This window comes from Clupea harengus, chromosome 14 (genome assembly GCF_900700415.2).
Source record: "Clupea harengus chromosome 14, Ch_v2.0.2, whole genome shotgun sequence".
Classification (NCBI taxonomy): domain Eukaryota; kingdom Metazoa; phylum Chordata; class Actinopteri; order Clupeiformes; family Clupeidae; genus Clupea; species Clupea harengus.
The window spans coordinates 1,236,901-1,261,309 of NC_045165.1; the positions used below are offsets into that span (position 1 = coordinate 1,236,901).

Sequence of the window (24,409 nt, forward strand, 5' to 3'; positions counted from 1 at the left end):
AAACTACTGTTGTTCCTTGTTGCAGTCCAATGCAGAACTCAATTATGAAATGCCCTCATCAGTGTCAAGTGAAGCCAGTGAGGGCTGGTCAGGTGCCGCTGATACGAGAGGCAGAGGGCAGAGAGGATAAGCTAAAGAGAGGAGCAGAGAAAGGAGGGGGGGAATAGAGCTACACAGACACAGGGAGCCCACAGTGCGAGCATGACAGTCTCTCACTCGCACTACACATCAGTCTAATTGACTTGTAATTATTTTGATATGCTGTTGGGATAATGTACAGAGTAATAGCGTTCGTAAATTGTCAGTTGAGAGACATAATTGTAGTTTCTGTCTTAAATGGTTGATGTTGAGGTAGTAAACACCCGTGGCAGCACAAATGTGTCGGTTAACTTCGTCATTAGCCACGTTAGTTCGAACTACTTACTAACCTGGTTCAAACTTACATAGTACTCTGTTGGTCCGACAGTTTTGGGAAACTACAGTAGATGAAAGGAGAGTGAACAAGAGTGGTTATGGATAGTGAGAAAAAGAGAGAGTGAAGAGGGATAATATTGAAAAAAAGAGAGTTACTGTTACGACCCGGCTCTTGAGCCGCAACAAATGAAGAGCCAGACCACAGAGTTGTATGAAAATAAAGTATTTATATATATATCACTTAAGAGTAGTGGCTAAAATGGTGTCTGCAAAACACCAGCATGGTGTTCACCAGCCTCCAAAGCATGGTGGGAATGCAAGCCTCCTCTGAGGGCAAACAGCATGGCTTTTAGGTGTGGACAATCAAGCTGATTACGCCCATTCACCACCCAAAGATTGTTGCACTGCCACTGCAAAGCCAGTAGGGGTGTAGAGGGGCGTAACAGTTACTCAGGTGGGCCACTCAGCAGAGTTATACGGGGCAGCGCTAATGAGACCATAAACATTCACCTGCTGCACGCGTGAACCCCGCCATCTCCAACTCTCCCCCTATTTCCTCATATATTTGATCAAATCGCCTTTCATGCAAATACAAAATCACAGGCTCTAACTAATCAGATTGCGTTTATGATCACGTCTCAAGAGCGCAAAGCTAAAAAGTTGTCTGTTTGACTTTTTTTGCTGAGACTTTTTAAAAGTTACCGAGAAATAGACACTGTACAATGTAAAAACCCCGTTATTGTAGTCAGTCAGTAACTTGGAGACATTCTATGTGAAAATGTGACAACTATGATATCGATTGCAAACATGAATTGTTCAAAACTGAAGTCACACTGTCAAAACGTTTCACACAATAAGCGAAACAAGTATTTGAGGACCAAACTGAATCTTTTTTCATTGATTTCAGACTAAATGCATTCAATGACCACAATTTCCCAAATCCAAGAATTATTTTTATCCATACTCCAGCACACTTTTCAAATGCAATCACGTTGTTTTAAAAACTGTGAGCAAACACATTCAAAACACCTCCTCAGGTGTGTGACAATCAAGCTAATTACGCCCATTCACCACCCAAAGACTGTTGCACTGCCACTGCAAAGCCAGGAGGGGTGTGGAGGGGCGTTACAGTTACTCAGGTGGGCCACTCAGCAGAGTTATACGGGTAATTGAAATATATAGAAGAATATTTACACAATGGCATAATAATGATTTCAATCCCACTTGTCTGGTTTGGATACCAAATAGACAAAAGGGGACACCTTCAGAATGATTTAGTTTGGAAGCATGGATCAAGAGAGGCCCGTTTTTGCCTGGATGACCTGCATAATAGACTCTCTACTTGAGAGGTCATTTTATGAGATGCATTTTTACTCTGTCTACATTTACATTACATTTAGTCATTTAGCAGACGCTTTTATCCAAAGCGACTTACATATGTGCGACTTACAATGTATACACATTTTACATTTTTGCATTTACACTGATGGCACACTGCACATCAGGAGCAATTAGGGGTTCAGTGTCTTGCTCAAGTATTTATTTTGATGGGCACTTTTACTTCTACTTAAGTCATTATTATTATATAGTAAAATACTTGTACTTGAGTACAGCTTTTGCTTACTCTTCCCACCTCTGCATAAGGATTACTGTGTTTTTGTGTTTCCACAATTGCTGGACATTAGTAACTGATTAGTCATTTTCACAAAATGGTTCCAAGTAATCTGCAACGGGCCACATATCTCAATGACAGTCAGCTTGATCAAAGGTCTCAAACCCATTCTAAGAGTACTGCAATCCTTCATATCTAAATGAGCTCTTATCTACATCACATGGTGTGTTTTTATTGGGGTTGAACTGGGCAGCCTCGGGTTTATGGGTGGGTGGCATGACAGGGCTTTACAGGAAAGGAGGAGAGGCAGCTCTGCTTTCACATCCTGGGGAGATAATCTACCTTTCTTTCAAACTGTTAAACTGCTAAAGCAATGTCTATGAAGTTATGCAAATAAATAATAATGTTCATATTGCACAGCTTTTTAGTGTTGTAGCCAGGTGCTGCTGTTGCTCAGCTTGTCACGTCTTGTTATGTTCTTACTGAGGCAGACCTGATGGAACTATTTCTGAGTAGGCATTAACCATTATAACCAGCCTCCTTTAAGAACATTTATTAGGTTGTAAAGTGATACAAAATATAATCAACCTCTTAAAATCTTGGCATTTCTTTGGCAATACTCAAATTCCAAGGCCTATTTATTTTTCAGTCTCACCATAGGATGGTGGCAGGTTGCAGAAGTCATGTTAACCCTTGTATGGTATTCGGGTCTGTGGGACCCGTTTTCATTTTTTATCCAAACAAAAATAATATGATTAATAATTTTTTCAAACTCAGACTCATTGGCTTTGGCTCATTTTCTGCGAAGAACATATATCAGACCAAATTTTCATTGACCGCACACCGTAACCCCCCCCCTACACATTTTTAGATAGAGTACAGTGCAAATGTGTGTGGCAGTCAAGCCAGGGGGAGGTACAGTCACAGGGGGAGGTGTGTGTGGGGGTGGGGGGGGGCTATCAGCGTGGTGCAGAGTTCAGTATGGTGACAGCCGCAGGGATGAAGCTGTTCCTGAACCTGCTGGTCCGGGAACGGAGGACCCTGTAGCGCCTCCCAGAGGGGAGGAGGGCAAACAGTCTGTGGCTGGGATGTGAGCTGTTTTTGACGATGCTGCACGCCCTCCGCAGACATCTCTTGCTCTGGACAGCCTCAATGGTGGGGAGTGAGGAACCTGTGATGCGTTGGGCAGTTTTCACCACCCTCTGCAGTCTTTTTCGGTCGGCAACAGAGCAGCTGCCATACCATACTGAGATGCAGTTTGTAAGGATGCTCTCGATGGTACAGCGGTAGAAATTCTCCAGAATCTGAGGAGACAGATGGGCCTTCTTCAGTCTCTTCAGGAAAAAGAGACGCTGGTGTGCCTTCTTGACTAGGGATGAGGTGTTGAGGGTCCAAGAGAGGTCCTCAGAGATGTGGACACCCAGGAGAGCCAGGTTGTTGTCGGCGCACCACACCGCCAGGTGCTGGACCTCTTCTCTGTAGGCCGACCTATCGTTGTCACTGATGAGGCCAATCACCGTTGTGTCGTCTGCAAACTTGACAATGGTATTAGAACCATGTACAGGTGTGCAGTCGTAGGTGAAGAGGGAGTAGAGGAGAGGACTTAGCACACAGCCCTGTGGCACGCCGGTGTTCAGGATGAGGGTTGAGGAGGTGTGGTTCTCTACCCTAACAGACTGGGGTCTGTTGGATAGGAAGTCCAGTATCCAGTTACAGAGGGAAGTGTTGATACCCAGGTGACTGAGTTTCGTGATTAGTTTGGAGGGGATGACAGTGTTGAAAGCTGAACTGAAGTCTATGAACAGCATCCTCACATAGCTGTTGTTATTGTCCAGGTGAGAAAGGGCGGAGTGTAATGCCGTGGAGATGGCATCCTCCGTACTCCTGTTCTTGCGGTAGGCGAATTGGAAGGGGTCCAGTGTGGGTGGTAGGCAGGTTTTGAGGTGAGCCAGGACCAGCCTCTCGAAGCACTTCATGATGGTTGGAGTGAGTGTAACTGGGCGGAAGTCATTTAGGCTCACTGCGGTGGAGTGTTTTGGCACTGGCACGATAGAGGTGGTTTTAAAGCACGTGGGGACAGTAGCTTGGGCTAGTGACAGGTTGAATATGTCAGTCAAGACCTCAGCTAGCTGCCCAGCACAGGCCCTGAGCACGCGTCCGGGGACGCCATCAGGGCCAGCAGCCTTACGTGCATTAATCCGGCTCAGTGCAGCACACACGTCGGAGGAGGAGAGTGTGAGGGGCTGGTGGTCTGAAGTGAGCACAGCCTTGATGGCAGCCTCCTGGTTGTCCCTGTCGAAGCGTGCATAAAAGCTGTTAAGCTCGTCAGGGAAGGAGGCATCACTGTTTTGGGGGGTGGTGTTGGTAGGTTTGTAGTCTGTTATGGCCTGGATGCCTTGCCACATGCGTCGGGGGTCGGAGTTGTTCTTGAAGTGCTCCTCGATCCTTAGCTTGTGGCAGTGCTTGGCCTGTTTGATGCCCCTCTTCAGGTCAGCCCTGGATGAACTGTAGGCCTGAGCATCACCTGTTCTGAAAGCGGTGTCTCGTGCCTTCAGCAGTAGGCAGACCTCTTTGTTCATCCATGGCTTCTGGTTGGGGGGTAGTGATTCGTTTAAGTGTGGTGACACTGTCGATGTTGGTGTTGATGCAGTCAAGAACGGAAGAGGCATATGAGTCAATGTCCGTGTGGGAGTCCAGTGTGGCCTGAGTGGCAAACACACTCCAGTCCCTGTGTTCGAACCGAAGCTGTAGTGCAGCGTCTGCTCCCTCTGGCCACACTTTGACTGTCCTCACTGTGGGTTTCACACGTTTGATGAGTGGTGTGTATTTTGGGAGAAGGAACAAAGAGAGGTGGTCAGACTGTCCTAGGTGGGGGAGGGGGGCTGCCTTGTAGGCATCAGCCATGTTGGTATAGACCTTGTCCAAGGTCTTGTCTCCTCTCGTGGGGGAGGAGACATGTTGGTGAAATTTGGGGAGTACAGTCTTCAGGTTAGAGTGGTTAAAGTCACCCGCAACAATAAAGGCTGCCTCTGGATGTAAAGTCTGTTACTTGCTAATCGCAGTATGAAGTTCTTTCATTGCCAGTTTAGCATTGGCATCCGGGGGGATATAAGCTGCAGTCACAACAGTAGATGTAAACTCCCTGGGCAGATAGAACGGTCTACACCTAACCATGAGATACTCAAGGTTAGCAGAGCAGTGACTCTCGATGATAGCAGTGTCCGTACACCAAGCATTGTTTACATAGATGCATAGTCCACCGCCTCTGGTCTTACCGGAGTCCTCTGTTGTTCTATCTGCCCGGAGGATGTAGCGCCCCGTTAGCTCGATGGCGCTATCGGGAACGCCGCTGTTGAGCCATGTTTCTGTGAAAATCATGACGTTGCAGTCTATAATCCATTTATGAGTAGGGATGGGTATCGTTTGGTTTTTATCCGATACCGGTACATAACCGATACTTTTAAAACGATACCGGTGCCTAAACGGTGCCGGAACCGATACTTTTATAAAAAATAAAAAAATGTTTACGATTGACGACATTTAAGAAAGGCTTTATTGCCAAATATATGAACTGTTTAAAGTAGATTATATATATAAATAAATACAAAACACCTTTTAACTTAAAACTTAAATAATATATGAACTGTTAACAAAAGTTTAGACTATACTTAAATAAATACAAATAAATACAAAACACACACACACACTCTGTACACACACTACAGCTTCAATACTTTAGCAATTCTTTTGTTCAATTCAATTTTTTTTCTTCAAATTGAACAATATATTAACTGTTTAAAGTATATTATAAATATAAATACATACAAAACACTTGGCTTCAAACTTTTTAACTTCAAACTATGAACATTATATTAACTGTAAACAACAGTTAATAGTATACTTAAATAAATATAAATAAATAAAAAAAACAGCTTCAAACTTCTTTTGCAAAAATATGAGCATATTTGCCTTTGGAGTCAAAAATGTATTATTTTGTTTGCATTTATTTCATGAAATTTCACCATTTTATGATTTGTTTATACCTATCTTTTCTATCTTGTTTATAGTTAATCTTGTTACTTGAACACACTGAGTACGAGAAAATGTGTACTGCCCCTTTAAGAGACTACCGTAGGTTAAATTAAGCTGTCATCTCCGTTTATTTTTCAGTCTTCGGTTGCTGATCTGCCGTTGACTCTTTGCCTTCTCTCCACTCTTTTCACGCAATTGTTTTGTTGCATTTGCTGCAGGTCGCGATGTTTGAATATTTTGGTGCGAAATACAGCCACACTTTTGACCGTTTACCTTTCGGTATTTTCTCTGTTAAAAGGTTGATGGCTAGTTCTGTTTGTGCGTGCCTGCGCTTCACAGTCATAAGACTGTTGCTATGAAAACACCAATGAGCGTGAGCGACACAGGACAAAGTTTACATTGGGAGCTGGGGCAGTTTTACATGTGCCCCGCGGAATCTGCCTAGCAACCGTTTTCAATTGGCTCAGGCACCGAAATGAAGCACCGAAATCTGCGTTGCATTTCGGTCCGGGTAGGTACCGGTTGTATTGGAACCGGTTCCATATTGGTACCGGTTCTCGGTACCCAACCCTATTTATGAGTGGTGATCCGCAGCCGCAGTTCATCCATTTTATTCGCCAGAGACCGAACATTGGCGAGGAAAATGCTGGGTAGAGAAAGCCGGTGAGGAGTTAGCTTTAGCCTAGCTCGTAGCCCTCCTCGCTTCCCCCGCCTTTGTTTACGGTCTCGATGCCGCCTGTGAGCACTTCCGGGCGGCGTAGCCGGGTTGGTAGCTACTGTAAGTAGACGATGGGTTGACTCAAAAACGATCCGCATACGGATGTAATTCTAGAATGTTGATTGGTTAAGATGAGTTACCAGGCAGGAACGGAAAACACCATTTATTTGATTGGCTAATACCAGGACCTCTACTTTTCCCGCTGAGCTGCAACGTCGTTTGCCTGACATTTAATGTGGTGTCACGTTTAACGTTGCTGTTCAACATTAATAGCAACTGAATTACACGTGTGTTAGGTGTAATCTGTAGCGTTAAATAACATAAACTGAGAGTGATTGATAAAGGATATATGTTGCACATCACAAACACACATAATCGATGGGTTTTTTGTGTGAAAGTTATTTAATTGGTTAGCTTAAATTACAGTATCTTACATAGGCTGACATGGCTACGATAGCTAACTAGCTACTGTACTGTGTTTGGTTAGCTCAAGCTAGCACTCTTACAAACACACATACATCCACAATCGGTGGGTTTTTGTAAAGAATAGTTCATTGGTTAGCTTAAATGACAGTCATTTATGCAAGCTGACTAAGTTTGGAAGACTTGAAAACTTCAAGACCTGAAGACAAAAGATCCTTTTTGAAGACAAAAGCCTCTGTTGAAGTTACCTAAACTTCATCAGCAGATTACACATCCCCATCCAGCTAAGGTAAATTGATTTACTTGCATTACAAATAACCTCAGGTAATGTTACAAGTCGCCAACAGCGAGCCTTCCCTTTAGTAGTGCTATATGCTTAGTTACCATGCTATTAAATAGAGGACCTTCACTTTTAATTTTGTGACATTTTTCTTACAAGTAATGTTAGCCCACAGTAGCATAGCCTGCTGTCAAACGCTTCTGGTCAGTGCGCATTTGGCACGAATCAGTCACGTTAAATGCAGCGATCAGGGATTTAAATCTCCCGGTGCTATTGCAATAGTTTCGATGTTTTTGCTCTTTTTCACGATGTGTTAATGACATTGTACATTGTAGCATAGCCTGCTGTCAAACAGTTGTGGGCAGTGACTGAGGGAAAATAAAGCGCTAGGTTGCGCTGCGCGCCAAAACTTTATGGATGACATTTAGCACGTTAAATGCAGCGATCAGGGATTTAAATCTCATGTTTTTATGTACATGTACATTTACAGACTTTCTATGTGTTCATCAAACTAATGCTGTCATGTTCTCTCTCCCTCTTCTCGTTTGTGACAGTGTGCTACGTTGTGTTTTGTGTGTTTGTGAAGTGTAAGTGACATATTGTGTTATATTTAGACATCCTTGAGAGATGGAGAGTTTTGCACGTCTGGACGCTATATTTTATTACCTTGCAAATGGTTCCCACCAACTAGGAAGTAGTAGGATACAGATGTCTTCTGTCGGTAGAGCAGCAAAGCAGTATGTGTTAGATATGGGTATGTTGTACTATGTTAATTCAGGTAAGAGACGTCTGGTTGTACGTACCCCTGAGGAGAGGGACAGGGTACTGTATGAGTGCCATGACAGTGCAGCCACTGGAGAGCACCCTGGTGTACAGAAGACTGCACAGAAGGCAGTGCAGCATTTTTATTGGCTGACTTTGAAAAAGGATGTAGAGGATTGGGTTGGTTCCTGTGAGCCATGTCAGAGGCATGACAGAATTAAGACTGTAGCACCTACTCTACACCCTATTAAGGTCCAGGGTCCCGGGCAGGTCATGGGAGTTGATTTAATTGGGCCGCTCAAAACGACATCCAAGGGTTACATCCATATCATAAGTTTTACTGATTTGTTCTCCAAGTGGGTCATGGCTAGGCTGGGGTTAAATGCGTTGTACTGTAGCTTTATAGGTTTGGTCAGCGGACACCTGGGGTTAAATGCGTTGTACTGTAGCTTTATAGGTTTGGTCAGCGGACACCTGGGGTTAAATGCGTCGTACTGTAGCTTTACAGGTTCGGTCAGCGGACACCTGGGGTTAAATGCGTCGTACTGTAGCTTTACAGGTTTGGTTAGATAAGGTAAAGTTGTGCCCTGCTGCTGGCGTTCCCTAGTCAATGCCAGTCACTTGGAGTTAGACATGCCTTGCTTCTGTCACCGGTCACATGGGTTAGACTTTGTCTTACAGGTGTGGTTAGCGCACACCTGGGGTTAGAAAGATGTGCCTTGTTTTTACTGTCTTACAGGTGCGGTCAGCGAGCAGTGCGTGCGTTGCGCTTGTAGGAAGTCCTTTACGGTTCCCAAGTGCGGCGTGCAATCTGTCAGCGCACACCTGGGGTTAGACGTGCGTCACAGGTTGTATTTACTGTTTTTTGTAAGGGGACAGGTAAGTTTGGTTCTCTCTCCATTTTCCCCTTTAAATGTATGTTATATGTATACCATGTTCTATGTATGTCCCTGTGAAGTTTGTATGTCTGTCACATATGTCTGTTATACACATTTGTTATTTAAAAGTATCTAAGCATCCTTTTCTTTTTCATTAACCTTGTGTGGAGGCTATCCTATAAGCCTCAGTGTGGACGGCGTGTGTTCCCCGCCATCCACACCTTTCCCTAATTGAGTAATCACACCTGTAGATATACCCAATTTCCTGTGACGAGCCACACCCAGTGCAATACTCGCCCAAGTGGCTAAAATAAGTAACATTAAAATAAACCTAACTAAAAGGTGGATAGAAATGGCTCCTACACCTTGTCTTGTCTTGTCCTGTCTCACTAACACCCCACCCATAACCTGTACCTTGACGTGGTGAGTGGGCTTTCAACTAAACAGGTCTTGTTTTGAATGGTGTTAGTAATCATGTTTTTAAAACAAGTATATGCTTTGCAGTATATTTCCACAGGTCTACTGAATGGAACACATCAAGACTCAATTAATTTAGACTGACCACAGCATACAAGACACTGCACCTGAAGACAGGCACCTATCTCCCTGCAATCACCCGACACTGAATGTCTTGCATCAAATAATAAAAAAAAACATACACTGTCATAGTTTTTTCAATGTTTGCTATTGAATTGTATTTAAATTCGTTCAGATGTTGTTTATCATGTGTGTGCATATACATCTGCACCCTAGTGTAATTACTGCACTTGGTTTGGAAAATGTATTTATTGCTAGCTCTACTGATGGCTGTAATGTGTAAGTACTCAGCTGTCAGTCAAAGTTCAGAGCAGTTATGTGACACTGTCAAGATTATGTCACTAAATAAATAGATTGGTTTCAAAGACGTTAATTGGGAACCTTTTTTAGAACCTAGTTTCTATCACCAATGTTTTCTATACCTCTGTAAAACTGTTGACTGGTTGTAACTAACATTACAAACAAATTGCGAGGAAGGTTGCTCTTTTCTTCGCAAACATATTTGTTGTTTGCCATTCTCGGAAACTGATTTCAATAACCTGTAGTATGCATAGGAGTTCAGGGGGCTTAGCATTTCTAGGTTGCTGCATTGATATGCTATATTGTCTTGGATATATTTTGCATTTGTGCATAGTGTTACATACAGTTAGTGTAGCAACTTCGTGACATGAGGAGTAGACGTTCAAGGTAAGAGACGTGTTTATTAATTAATTAAACCCGATGCGACCAAGATAGGATGTCAACAGGTTGACTACCAGGCTAAGCTAACGCATCGTTTAGCTACGTTAGCTTGCTGCTATGTATTTTCCACGGTTGAAAAGTTCGGTGAACAAGTCGGTTGTTTGTTTAGCCGTATGACTTCGTAAAAATTCGGTTAACAAAACAGTTGAGTATTAAAACTTATAACTTCACATAATTAAAATAAAAAAATAAAACGATCGTTTAAAAGTCAGGCAAACGACGTTGTAGCTCAGCGAAAAAATAGAGGTCCTGCTAATAGCCAGTTCCTGCCTGGTAACTCATCTTAACCAATCAACATTCTAGAATTACATCCGTATGCGGATCGTTTTTGAGTCAACCCATCGTCTACTTACAGCTACCGCTGTCTTGGAGATCTCTGGAATGAGCCTGAGACCGTTGATAAAGTGGTCGAAATCCCATGATTCGATATCCAAAAGTTGCTGAAGGCTATATGAGATATTCGCAAGACTGTTCTGAGTGAACAGACTCGAAACAAATAGGCAGAAAACTACTATTTTGCAAATTCTGGAGAGACACTGAGCCTCGCGTTGTTCACGCGCCGCCATCTTGGTCTTGATGTACATTTGTATTACATACAGGGTGTTCGGGGCAAATAAAAGTGTGGAAATTGTAGGTTCTGTGTACCTAAAGTCTGTTCTCCTCCTGTCTGGGTCTGCTGTATGTGTGTGTGTGTGTGTGTGTGTGTGTGTGTGTGTGTGTTGTCGCGCACGTGTATGTGAGTGGGCCTGCTGTAAGTGTGTGTGTGTGTGTGTGTGTGTGTTTGTGTGTGTGCGCGCACGCTTATGTGTGTTTGTGTGTATGTGGGCCTTGTGTGTATGTAGGCTAAGTGTGTGTGTGTGTGTTTGAGTGAGTGTGTGAGTAAGTGTGAGTAAGAGTTTTGTGTTTCTGCCCCTGCCGCTGATGCCATTTAGGGGCCGCTGCCCCTTTAGACATTATATACCATCTAAACTTGCAAAATATGGTATAAAGATCTGGGCTGCCTGTGATGTGACTTCCTCATATGCTTGGAACTTACAAGTCTACATAGGGTAACCTGATGAGGACGCCCTGAGAAAAATCAAGGAATGAGAGTTGTCCTGGACATGGCTCAGGGACTCAGACACAACATCACATGCTACAATTTTTTTTACATCGTACAAGCTGGGACAGGAGCTGACCATGGTGGAAAGATAAGGAAAAACAGGTCTGAGCTCCCACCCCAACTGCTGCCTACAAAGAACAGGCCTGTCAACTCTTCCAAGTTTGTGTACACGGCTAACACGTCCCTGGTATCCTACACGTCCCTGGTATCCTATGTGCCAAAGAAACGCAGGAATGTGATACTCATGAGTACACTGCACTGGGATGGGAGAATCTCTGGCCTGGTGCATCAAAAACCAGAGATCATCATGGATTATAACGCCACAAAAGGAGGGGTGGACAACATAGACAAGCTGGTGTCTGCTTACAGCTGTAAAAGGAGGACCCTACGCTGGCCACTGGCGATTTTATTTACCATATTGGACATCTTGGCGTACAACGCCTTTGTCATCTGGATGGCACTGAACCCGGAGTGGAAGAGAGGGAAGCTCCAGAGGATAAGGCTTTTTCTCGAGGAACTGGGAAAGACACTGGTGAAACCTTAAATCCTGAGAAGACAACATGTTCCAAGAACCTCAGCCTCTGCAGCTACCATTAGGAGGATTCAGGAGGACAGTGCTGGTGCCCCATCCACCCATGTTGTGCTATGGAAACTGACCTGATTTCAAATGAAATTCACATAAATAAAATAGTTATGGAAAACATTGCTTCATTTGTAAATTTGTTTAAAATTTGTCCACTGATATCTTGATTATAATTAAAAAACGGGTAGCACTTAAATTCATAAATGTGATATAACAAAGTTAAAGGGAAAATATTAACCATATTTGCTGTTCATATTGCTTCTAATTGGAATTAAGTAAATATCTGTTGAGTATTTTACCATAAAATAGTTTGATTGTGTTGAATTAAACACCCAAAAATCGAGCGGGTCCACCAGACCCACAACACCTTCTGAGTAACAAAAAAATGAACACCATACAAGGGTTAACAGATAACCCCTCAAAATATATAGAATTACCACTTACAGACCTTACATGCTATCTAAAATGTCTGAAAGATGTTGATAACCTTCCAAAAATGTAGAGGTTCCTTCATTAGTTTTTTAGAGCTACTGTACATTACTTGGATGCAAGTGGGAAATGTAATTGTAGGGGTCAGGCTTTCCATAGCAGAGTGCCCATGAGGATGTGCCATCACCTGAAAATGATTCAAGTTAATTAGTCAAAGATATTCAAGTTGGAATAGAGCAATGACAAATGTTTGTGTTTTTTTTATTATTTTCCATAATTATTATTTTCCATGTGCATGTTGCGCAACATTGAGAATTACAGACCAACGGAGAGGGACCAAGACTTGTATCTGATGTCATTTTGAAGGAGACCACTCAAGGAACGTACTAGAGTACGTTTTACACATCATGAATGAGTGTAGCTGCCATGGCAACTGTGCAATAGTACTGGGTGTGTGCCCTCCTTGTGCCAGACTGACATGGACCCTAGTTAGTAGATACTGAGCCCTATTTTCACATAATGATTCTAAGCAATTGAAAGAAAATCTGCAACAGATCACATATCCAACTGACTGTCGAATTGATCAAATGTCTCAAACCCATTCAAACGGCAATCCTTCATATCTAAATGGGCTCTTATCTACAGCACATGGTGTGTTTTTATTGGGGTTGAACTGGGCAGCCACAGATTTATGGGTTGGTGGCATGGCAGGGCTTTACAGGAAAGGAGGAGAGGCAGCTCTGCTTTCACATCCTGGGGAGACAATCTACCTTTCTTTCAAACTGTTAAACTGCTAAAGCTATGTCTATGAAGTTATGCAAATGAATAATAATGTTCATATTGCACAGCCTTTTAGTGTTGTAGCCAGGTGCTGCTGTTGCTCAACTGGTCACGTTTTCTTATGTTCTCACTGAGGCAGACCTGATGGAACTATTCTGAGTAGGCATTAACCATTATAACCAGCCTCCTTGAAGAACATTTATTAGGTTGTAAGGGGGCACAAAATATAATCAACTTATTAAAATCTTGGCATTTTTGGGTGAGTTTCGCCTAGAATTGCATACCCAAATGCCAAGGCCTAGTTTCAGTCTCACCATAGGATCATGGCAGGTTGCAGAAGTCATGTAAACAGATAACCCCTCAAAATAAAAATAATTACCATTTACAGACCTTACATGCTATCTAAAATGTCTGAAAGATGTTTATAAATGTTTTGGATTACTTGGATGCCAGTGGGAAATGTAATTCTAGGGGTCAGGCTTTACATAGCAGAGTGCCCATGAGGATGTGCCATCACCTGAAAATGATTCAAGTTTATTAGTTAAAGATATTCAAGTTGGAATAGAGCAATGACAAATGTTTGTGTTATTTTTTATTATTTTCCATCATTATTATTTTCCATGTGCATGTTGCCCAACATTGAGGATTACAGACACATGGAGTGGGACCAAGACTTTTATCTGATGTCATTTTGAAGGGGACCACTCAAGGAACGTATTAGTATAAGTTTTACACATGAGGAATGAGTGTAGCTGCCATGGCAACTGTGCAACAGTACTGGGTGTGTGCCCTCCTTGTGCCAGACTGACATGGACCCTAGTTAGTAGATAGTGAGCCCTATTTTCACAAAATGATACTAAGCAATTCAAAAAAAAAATCTGCAACAGATCACATATCCAATTGACTGTCGGCTTGATCAAATGTCTCAAACCCATTGTAGTAGTACTACAAACTGCAATCCTTCATATCTAAATGAGCTCTTATCTACAGCACATGGTGTGTTTTTATTGGGGTTGAACTGGGCAGCCTCAGGTTTATGGGTGGGTGGGATGACAGGGCTTTACAGGAAAGGAGGAGAGGCAGCTCTGCTTTCACATTCTGGGGAGAAAATCTACCATTCTTTCAAATTGTTAAACTGCCAAAGCAATGTCAATGGCAAATATATAATAATGTTCATATTGCACAGCCTTTTAGTGTTGTAGTCAGGTGCTGCTGTTGCTCAGCTGGTCACGTTTCTTATGTTCTTACTGAGGCAGACCTGATGGAACTATTCTGAGTAGGCATTAACCCTTATAACCAACCTCCTTTAAGAACATGTATTAGGTTGTAAGAGGGCACAAAATATAATCAACCTCTTAAAATCTTGGAATTGTTGGGTGAGTTTCACCTAGAATTGCATACCCAAATTCCAAGGCCTATTTTTCAGTCTCACCATAGGATGATGGCAGGTTGCAGAAGACATGTAAACAGATAACCCCTCAAAATATAAAGAATTACCACTTACAGACCTTACAAGCTATCTAAAATGTCTAAAAGATGTTGATAAATGTTTTAGATTACTGTGATGCAAGTGGGAAATGTATTTGTAGGGGTCAGGCTTTACATAGCAGAGTGCCCATGAGGATGTGCCATCACCTGACAATGATTCAAGTTAATTAGTCAAAGATATTCAAGTTGGAATAGAGCAATGACAAATGTTTGTGTTATTTGGTTATTTTCCATAATTATTATTTTCCCTGTTCATATTGGGCAAACTTGAGGATTACAGACGAATGGAGAGCGACCAAGACTTGCATCTGATGTCATTTTGAAGGGAACCACTCATGGAACGTAGTAGTATAAGTTTTACACATGCGGAATGAGTGTAGCTGCCATGGCAACTGTGAAACAGTACTGGGTGCATGACCTCCTTGTGCCAGACTGACATGGACCCTAGTTAGTAGATAGTGAGCCCTATTTTCAGAAAATGAATCAAAGTAATCTACAACGGGCCACATATCTCAATGATAGGCGGCTTGATCAAATGTCTCAAACCCATTCTAATAGTACTGCAATCTGCAATCCTTCATATCTAAATTATCTCTTATGTACAGCACATGGTGTGTTTTTATTGGGGTTGAACTGGGCAGCCTCAGGTTTATGGGTGGGTGGCATGGCAGGGCTTTACAGGAAAGGAGGAGAGGCAGCTCTGCTTTCACATCCTGGGGAGATAATCTACCTTTCTTTTAAACTGTTAAACTGCTAAAGCTATGTCTATGAAGTTATGCAAATAAATTGTATGTTCATATTGCACTGTTTTTCAGAGTTGTAGCCAGGTGCTGCTGTTGCTCAGCTTGTCATGTTTTCTAAGGGAACTATTCTGAGTAGGCATTAACCCTTATAACCAACCCTAACCCTCCTTTAAGAACATATAGGTTGTAAAGTGGCACAAAATATAATCGCCCTCTTAAAATCTTGGCAATGTTTCGGGCAATTTTCACCTAGAATTGCATACCCAAATTCCAAGGCCTATTTTTCATTCTCACTAAGGATGGTGGCAGGTTGCAGAAGTCATGTTACAGATAGCCCCTCAACATATAAATAATAATAATAATAATACACTTTATTTGTATAGCACCTTTCATACAAAACAATGCAGCTCAAAGTGCTTACATTTCAAAAGGCACAAATTGTATAGGTAGTATCCCAATGCTTTACAAATCTAATTTCTAATTTGATAATTTATAAACCACTAACCACTTTTGAATGATAGAATGGCAAGCTTTGACTACTATGGTTATATGAATGACAAGAGTAAGCCTAGTGTCAATCTTCATTTGAGAACAGGTGAGAATCCTGTACAACAAACAGCCAATCAAATGAGAACAGGTGAGAATCCTGTACAACAAACAGCCAATCAAATGAGAACAGGTGAGAATCCTGTACAACAAACAGCCAATCAAATGTGGCGCCTCCCTCTTTGTTAACCTGTTCTGTTAACCAAAGCCAATACTGGTGATTGTTTCTACAGCTTCCAGATATTTGTGACATTGGATTTGCTGCTGTTGTTACCAAAGGAATGTCATGTTTTTAAACAGCTCATCATTGACCATCATAATTTATTTGAATGTCTTTATCCAGACAGAAGTCTTATCCCCAAACACCATTTCATGACTCACTTTTGGCACTTGATGATGCAATGTGGCCCCCTTGTGGCCCCCTATGGTATATGCAGTTTGAGGGGGAAATGGTACCTTGGAACCACAAACTCATGTAGTATTTTAATCAATATTGCAAAGACTGCTTTGGCTGCTAAAAACCAAGTTCAGAACATGTTTCCCCGGAAATTAGGTGACCCCTGAAGAGTAATATAACGGTACCCTAAACTTTTCCAGTTGGGGTACAAAGTCAGGAGGAAGAAAATTTGATGTATTTATTGAGAGCATGAACTTGGACATAACACACATTTGTAGTGTACCTTTTTAAAGTAATAATGAAATGTATGTTCATTTGTAGTCATGGCTGTTTGGTAGTAACTAATAATTGACCATCATTGAGAAAAAAAATGGAACAAAATCTGCAAATAGCCTACAAATCAAATAGTGAGACACTTGGCAGTCAGCCTGCGTTCTATATTTAGTTTCAAATATGTTTATTGAGATAAGTCCCCCATATACAGCCTTCACTGCCGCGGGGACACAGGTTCAAGTCTGGCCTGATGTCATTTCCCAGTCCTCTCCCCACCTCTTCTCCGCCTCGCTTCCTGTCATACTCCTCACTGTCCTGTCCAAATAAAGGCATAAAAAGCCCCAAAATAAATCTGAAATATATATATATATTATATTAATATATATGTTTATTGAGAAACATATCCTTTAACAGTGAAATTGACAATTATAGGTTTCCTTTTCAAAAATCAGTAATTTCACAAACAAAAACTACTGACAAAAAAGACAAATGTAAACAAACATCAAACACCTGCTTTTATATTTTTATAGCTGTGAAATATACACATTCAAATATACAATTGTGTGTACATATACAGAATTTGAAATACACACAATCATCATTCTCATAAAATGTTCAAATCTAAGATTGGATCTACCTGAAGTGTTTTGTTGTCATGGTTACCACTTGCTAAAATGGAGGAAAATACTTAAAAACAACTTGAACAGGTTTAAGCATCTCGCAGTGTATTACACAATACATCTTTGATTCCTAAACATTCAAAAAGAACACACGCACAAAAAAAACATTTTCAGCAAAGGGTGACATTGACTTGCTATCAAATCCTTATAGCCTAGTGATACGTCGTCTACTCTTTAGAGATGTCGGGAAACTGAAGACTGATGGTTTAATTCCATCCCTGATCCTGACAGTCTGACCTGTCCTTTCGAAGTCATCCGTTTAAAGCGCTCACTGCAAAGCACGGAGTAATCACTGGCGGAAAAAATGTCCCTTCTTACAGCTACTTCTCGCTGCCTCCTCAACTCCTTCTCTATATAATATCTATGGGAAACCTTCAAAGTGTGAGAAAAGTTAGCTAGCCAGCTAACTACAGTCAGATTCGTCAGTCGCTCAGCCGAAAACGCAGGGATAATTATGCTTGAAAATTGACTTTTTACCTACAGTTAGGTTAACATTATTCCATATGATTGTTTTGTGTGGGGGAAAGTTGTGTGTGTAACAATTTCCACGCTGTTGAATACATTTGGATACTTTTAAGGGGCAATTTGGTAGTCTTATAGTTACAGTGAGTAAAAAGTGAAGACCACCCAATTTTTTTTAATATATTGTTTGGAATAAAGTACCAGATAGAGTCTGGTGCTCTAAGACCTTATTTGATCAATGCGTCTATGTATGTCTATGGGGTTAAAGTTGGCCTGAAGGAAACTGCCAAATAGCCAAGACTCGACCATCCGAATAACATCGTAAAAATGGATGATACAATGTGGAGTATACACGTGCCTTGCGTGTTACAATGTCATGTTGTAGGCGTTCATGTAACACACCCTAAAAGGGAGGTTGAGGCTCGGACGCAAAGCTCAGAATACGTGCAAGAGAAATCAGAACACTATTCTTGATAATAAAATAGATTTATTTAGCGACTCCGGGGAATTGATAATAAATATAAAACATTAAAATGCGCTTCCTAAAAGTAGTGCCAGCACTCAAAGTTAAAATGTCTGTCTGGGGTGTCCAGGTAGGTCCGTATGGTTTCAGCGCCGTGCGCGTCAGTCTCGTTCTCTCGGGACACGGCCAAGCCAGCCGCTCTTCTTGTTCTCTGGTTCTCTGCTTCTCATGCACACACACACGACACAGCTTGGACAGGGTCAATGGCCGGCAGTCCTCAAGCAACTCTCATCTGGTCCAACCTTAATACAATGGACACGGCGTCAGGCAATACTCATTACATGAAACCCAGAGAAAGTAGAGAGCCCACACCAAAGAATATCGCGATCACCAACCTTAATACAATGGACACAGCGTCAGGCAATACTGCCATTAGCTTGTGGGCATAAGTAAGAATATTGTGATGGGAAACACCTAGGGAGGGGAGTGGCATAATGCTAGGCACCTGTGCTTAATTAGTGATCATGCTACACACGTGCGGTAGAAAAGGTTCGTGCTCAGTGCTCATTTAAAGTGTGCTAATCACCACTACAATCATGTGAAACACTACACACCACTCAGAACACACCGTGAATCACTGCAAACAACCCTCAGGCCCAAAACACCATGTTACATTCACATTGTAGCCTGTTAGTGAAATGGACCTCTTCTGTAAAGCTAATAACACGGTTGTCAAGGATACCAAACAAACTTTGCTCATTTGTTCGGCCAAACGTAAATGCGCCTCTGATGTGTGCGACATTGCCGGTTTAATATGTTTGACCTCACGGCGAATCTACACTGCCTGCAATTCGAGACTGGACTGACGGAAGAGGAGAAAAATTGTTATATCTGCGCTCACGGTCTGCTGCTTTCACGGAGTGTAGCTGTGCACATGCCTTGTTTTACTGTAAACTGGCCCATTGCTTCAGGTAGGCCAAATAGCTTTTAAACACTTGTAAAAACTTCATTGTGGAGCTTAATATCGCTCAAACCAATGTTGTGTTTGAATCTACACCAGGACAAATATTTTGATGCTGAATGACTTCAACTCAGATGCGGTAGTACTGCACCAACTGACCGTGGGGATTATTGGCGGAGGGCATTTGGGGAAGCAGCTGGCTGGGAAGCAGCGGCATAAAACCTCCCAACATCAAAGTTTCATCTAGAAGACCCGAAACGCTCGGTAAGATATGGATTATTGCAGTCACTTACAGAGCATTAGAACAAGTACATGAATGGGTGATTTTCGTATTCTAAAACAAACTGAGATTTATCAAATAAAATTACCATTTAGTCGGGGTATCTTTCTACCGTGGTCACCTACGAAACTACATTATCAGCTCCTTGTAACGAGGTGCAAATTCAACAGATTAAATTCAACTATTTATAATTATTTAGGTTTATTTAGTATTATTTCACATTTATTTAGTGATCAACCCAGACAGACCTAAGCCCTTAAAGACGAAAGCAAGCCTATGCCTTTGGTAAAATTCAGGCAGCCTGATCTCATTTAGAGCTGATACTAATAAGGGTGACTGTCTTTTTAGTACCCGCAACTTTACAGCAAAATCGCTCGCTGGCACAGTTAGAATAAGTGGGAGTTGAGCAGTGAAGCCCATAGACACCAGTGGAGTTGAGCAGTGAAGACTACAGTTGAAACAGTGTTTCACAAAAAAAAAACAGAACACATACTGTACATTATAGTGCACATACAACCTGCATATGCTGTTTATAGTGCACATCACATACACCCTTACATATGCTGTTTATATAGTGCACATCACATACAACCTGACATATGCTGTTTATAGTGCACATACAACCTGACATATGCTGTTTATATTGCACATACACCCTTACATATGCTGTTTAGTTCACATCACATACAACCTGACATATGCTGTTTATAGTGCACATCACATGCTGTTTATATAGTGCACATCACATACAACCTTACATATGCTGTTTATATAGTGCACATCACATACAACCTTACATATGCTGTTTATATAGTGCACATCACATACAACCTTACATATGCTGTTTATAGTGCACATCACATACAACCTTACATATGCTGTTTATATAGTGCACATCACATACAACCTTACATATGCTGTTTATATAGTGCACATCACATACAACCTTACATATGCTGTTTATAGTGCACATCACATACAACCTTACATATGCTGTTTATATAGTGCACATCACATACAACCTTACATATGCTGTTTATATAGTGCACATCACATACAACCTTACATATGCTGTTTATAGTGCACATCACATACACCCTTACATATGCTGTTTATAGTGCACATACAACCTGACATATGCTGTCCCTGTTCCCCGACTCTGTCTACTGGACTTCTGTAAATATCATATTTAATTCATTATTTATAATAACTTATATATATTTGCACTCAAATGTTGTTATTATATTGTAAGGTATAGCGTGACTTATGCTGTCGTTACTCACACCTGTACTTATTTGTAAGTAACATTATTTCTCTGCACTCCTGGTCAGATGCTCACTGGTCAGATGCTAACTGGTCAGATGCTAACTGGTCTGATGCTAACTGGTCAGATGCTAACTGGTCTGATGCTAACTGGTCAGATGCTAACTGGTCAGATGCTAACTGGTCAGATGGTCAGATGCTAACTGGTCTGATGCTAACTGGTCAGATGCTAACTGGTCAGATGTTCAGATGCTAACTGGTCAGATGCTAACTGGTCAGATGCTAACTGGTCAGATGCTAATTGGTCAGATGCTAACTGGTCAGATGCTAACTGGTCAGATGCTAACTGGTTAAGATGCTCACTGGTCAGATGCTAAGTGGTCAGATGCTAACTGGTCAAATGCTAATTGGTCAGATGCTAACTGGTCAGATGCTAATTTCAAATCTAATCTAGAGAGGTTCCTGTGTTTCTCCTCCAGAAGATCTGTCTGTGGTGGGCATAGAATGTTTCTATGACAACCAGCGCTTGGCATCCTGGGCTGACGTGCTGTTTCTGTGCTGCCTGCCGTCCCACCTGCTCCAGGTGTGTGCTGACATCAGAGCACACCTGTCCCATTGCTGTGTAGTGTACAGCTTCATCTCCACAGTCCCTGTCAAGAGGTGCGTCACCTGACCCGTAATTAAAGTTAGGGTCAGGGGTTAGGGGTTGGGGGTCAGGGGTTAGGGGTCAGAGGTTAGGGGTCAGAGGTTAGGGTTGGAGGTCAGTGCTCTCTCTCTCTAACCTGTGTTAATGCTGATGATGGACTGTTTGTTTGGCTCCACTCTCTGATTGGTTCGTCTGCCATGTTTGACTCTCGTCTCAGATTGGCTCAGCTGCTTGGCCACACCTCCATCCTCAGACCAGCCTATGAGTTTGTGTCAAGTGACGCTGGGTGGGCGTGTCCTCCAGAACATTCTATGATGGCTGCTCTCAAAAATGTGGAGCTGATCGCAGCCTCCTGCCCCCTATCTATGAGCCGTAAGTCATTCTCACCTGTGTGTGTGTGTGTGTGTGTGTGTGTGTGTGTGTGTGTGTGTGTGAGGCTGGGTGAGTCATTGTTAGGGTATGAAGTAATGGTCTGGAACATGGGCTCTCTTAATGTTTTCAATCTGATGATGTAACACATGTGGATCTCATCGTTTGACAGTAATTTAAAGATTTGAATATTGAATTTCTCTCAGTTGGTCTCCATCTCTTTCAGCTGATCTCTCTCTCTCTCTCACCTAGTCTCTGATCTCTCTCTCATTCTCTCTCTCTCAGGTGATCTCTCTCTGATCTCTCTCTGATCTCTCAGGTGGTCTCTCTCTGATCTCTCAGGTGATCTCTCTCAGGTGATCTCTCTCTGATCTCTCTCAGGTGGTCTCTCTCTGATCTCTCTCTGATCTCTCTCAGGTGGTCTCTCTCTGATCTCTCAGGTGATCTCTCTCAGGTGATCTCTCTCTGATCTCTCTCAGGTGGTCTCTCTCTGATCTCTCTCTGATCTCTCTCAGGTGGTCTCTCTCTGATCTCACTCTGATCTCTCTCAGGTGGTGTGCGTATCGGTGATGAATGGCTGCCAGCAGTGCTGTACTCCCTGCTGAACATGTGCTGTTCTGTGCTGCCACTAGAGGGGGCACTAGAGCTCCTCAACCAGCTGCTGAGGCTTCAGTCTGACTCCGCCCTCTCAGTCCACCACCTCATCAGCCACTCGTGTGCTTCCTCTCAGTCCCCACTCAGGTGAGCTCCATACCAGAGGCCAACCCAGGGGTTAGGCAAGACCCTTTAAATATGGCCAACCCAGGGGTTAGGCAAGCCCCTTTAAATGTGACAAACCCAAGGGTTAGGCAGGCCCCTTTAAATGTGGCCAACCCAAGGATTAGGCAGGCCCCTTTAAATGTGGCCAACCCAAGGATTAGGCAGGCCCCTTTAAATGTGGCCAACCCAAGGATTAGGCTACAAGACTGCAGACTGCAGGGGAAGCACAGGCCCTTTTAAGGTTAACACGCCTCCACCCCTCCCCCACCCTATTTGTTTCACTTAGCGGTCTTTCATGGTTACATCGTCATCTAACTTTCCTGCGTTTGATCACCCTCTGGTGATTTAAATGGGAAAGGTGATGGGACTTCAACATCTACAAAGACATGCTAACCGAGTGTAGTCAACATCTCCAAAGGGATGCTAACCCGAGTGTAGCCAACATCTACAAAGAGATGCTAACTGAGTGTAGCCAACATCTACAAAGAGATGCTAACCCGAGTGTAGCCAACATCTCCAAAGAGATGCTAACTGAGTGTAGCCAACATCTCCAAAGAGATGCTAACTGAGTGTAGCCAACATCTACAGAGAGATGCTAACTGAGTGTAGCCAACATCTCCAAAGAGATGCTAACTGAGTGTAGCATGAATCCCATCTATCTCGTGCCTTTTAGATTGGAGGTTATAAATGTTAGCTGTCTTTGCTTTACTTTGTAGAACTTGTTTTTTCTTCATATTGACTCACATGACCAACTCCAGTATATGCAAATGTAGAAATAAATTTTAAATAAAGTGATGTTTTTTTCACTGTCACTCAGCACATACTCACTGTCACATACTCACTGTCACTCAGCACATACTCACTGTCACATACTCACTGTCACTCAGCACATACTCACTGTCACTCAACACATACTCTAGGGTTAGGGTTAGTAGTAAACTCTGTGTTTGGTTTGTGTAGGCCCCTTCTCTGGATTAGCTTGGCTGACGTCCAGTCCAGAGACACTCCGTTGTCATGGCACCTGAGTAGAAGCCCTGCTCTAAGGGAACGTCTGTCAACCCTGTACTTTACAACCCTAACACCAGGGGGCAGCAAAGACCAGGACATCGGTTGCCAATCATAATCAACACCAGCTAATGCGGTTTTGCTGTTTGAACATTACATGACATTAAATTAAATTAAACTATACAAAAATGTCCATTCCTTCTGTGTTCTTCACACATACATCTTTCATTGCAGCTCTCCTGTGTGTCCCCTGGTTTGTGTCCCCTGGTGTGTGTCCCCTGGTTTGTGTCCTCTGTGTCCCCTGGTGTGTGTCTCCTGGTGTGTGTCCCGTGTGTCCCCTGGTTTGTGTCTCCTGGTGTGTGTCCCGTGTGTCCCCTGGTTTGTGTCCTCTGTGTCCCCTGGTTTGTGTCTCCTGGTGTGTGTCCCCTGGTGTGTGTCCCCTGGTGTGTGTCCCCTGGTGTGTGTCCCCTGTGTCCCCTGGTGTGTGTCCCTTGTGTCCCCTGGTGTGTGTCCCGTGTCCCCCCTGGTTTGTGTCCCCTGGTTTGTGTCCCCTGGTGTGTGTCCCCTGGTTTGTGTCCTCTGTGTCCCCTGGTGTGTGTCTCCTGGTGTGTGTCCCGTGTGTCCCCTGGTTTGTGTCTCCTGGTGTGTGTCCCGTGTGTCCCCTGGTTTGTGTCCTCTGTGTCCCCTGGTTTGTGTCTCCTGGTGTGTGTCCCCTGGTGTGTGTCCCCTGGTGTGTGTCCCTTGTGTCCCCTGGTGTGTGTCCCGTGTCCCCCCTGGTTTGTG

The 24,409-nt window shown here is 42.8% G+C and overlaps 1 protein-coding gene across 1 annotated transcript; it reads left to right on the plus strand.

Annotated features, from left to right (window-relative positions):
* Positions 1–19,516: 19,516 nt before the first annotated feature.
* Positions 19,517–23,783, plus strand: LOC122133488 (NADP-dependent oxidoreductase domain-containing protein 1-like). The gene is made up of 5 exons (XM_042709793.1): positions 19,517–19,568; positions 21,327–21,507; positions 21,711–21,865; positions 22,414–22,603; positions 23,582–23,783. Exons 3-5 carry the CDS (start codon positions 21,805–21,807, stop codon positions 23,742–23,744), a joined length of 414 nt encoding a protein of 137 aa, XP_042565727.1. The 5' UTR covers positions 19,517–19,568; positions 21,327–21,507; positions 21,711–21,804; the 3' UTR covers positions 23,745–23,783.
* The last annotated feature ends 626 nt before the right edge of the window (positions 23,784–24,409 follow it).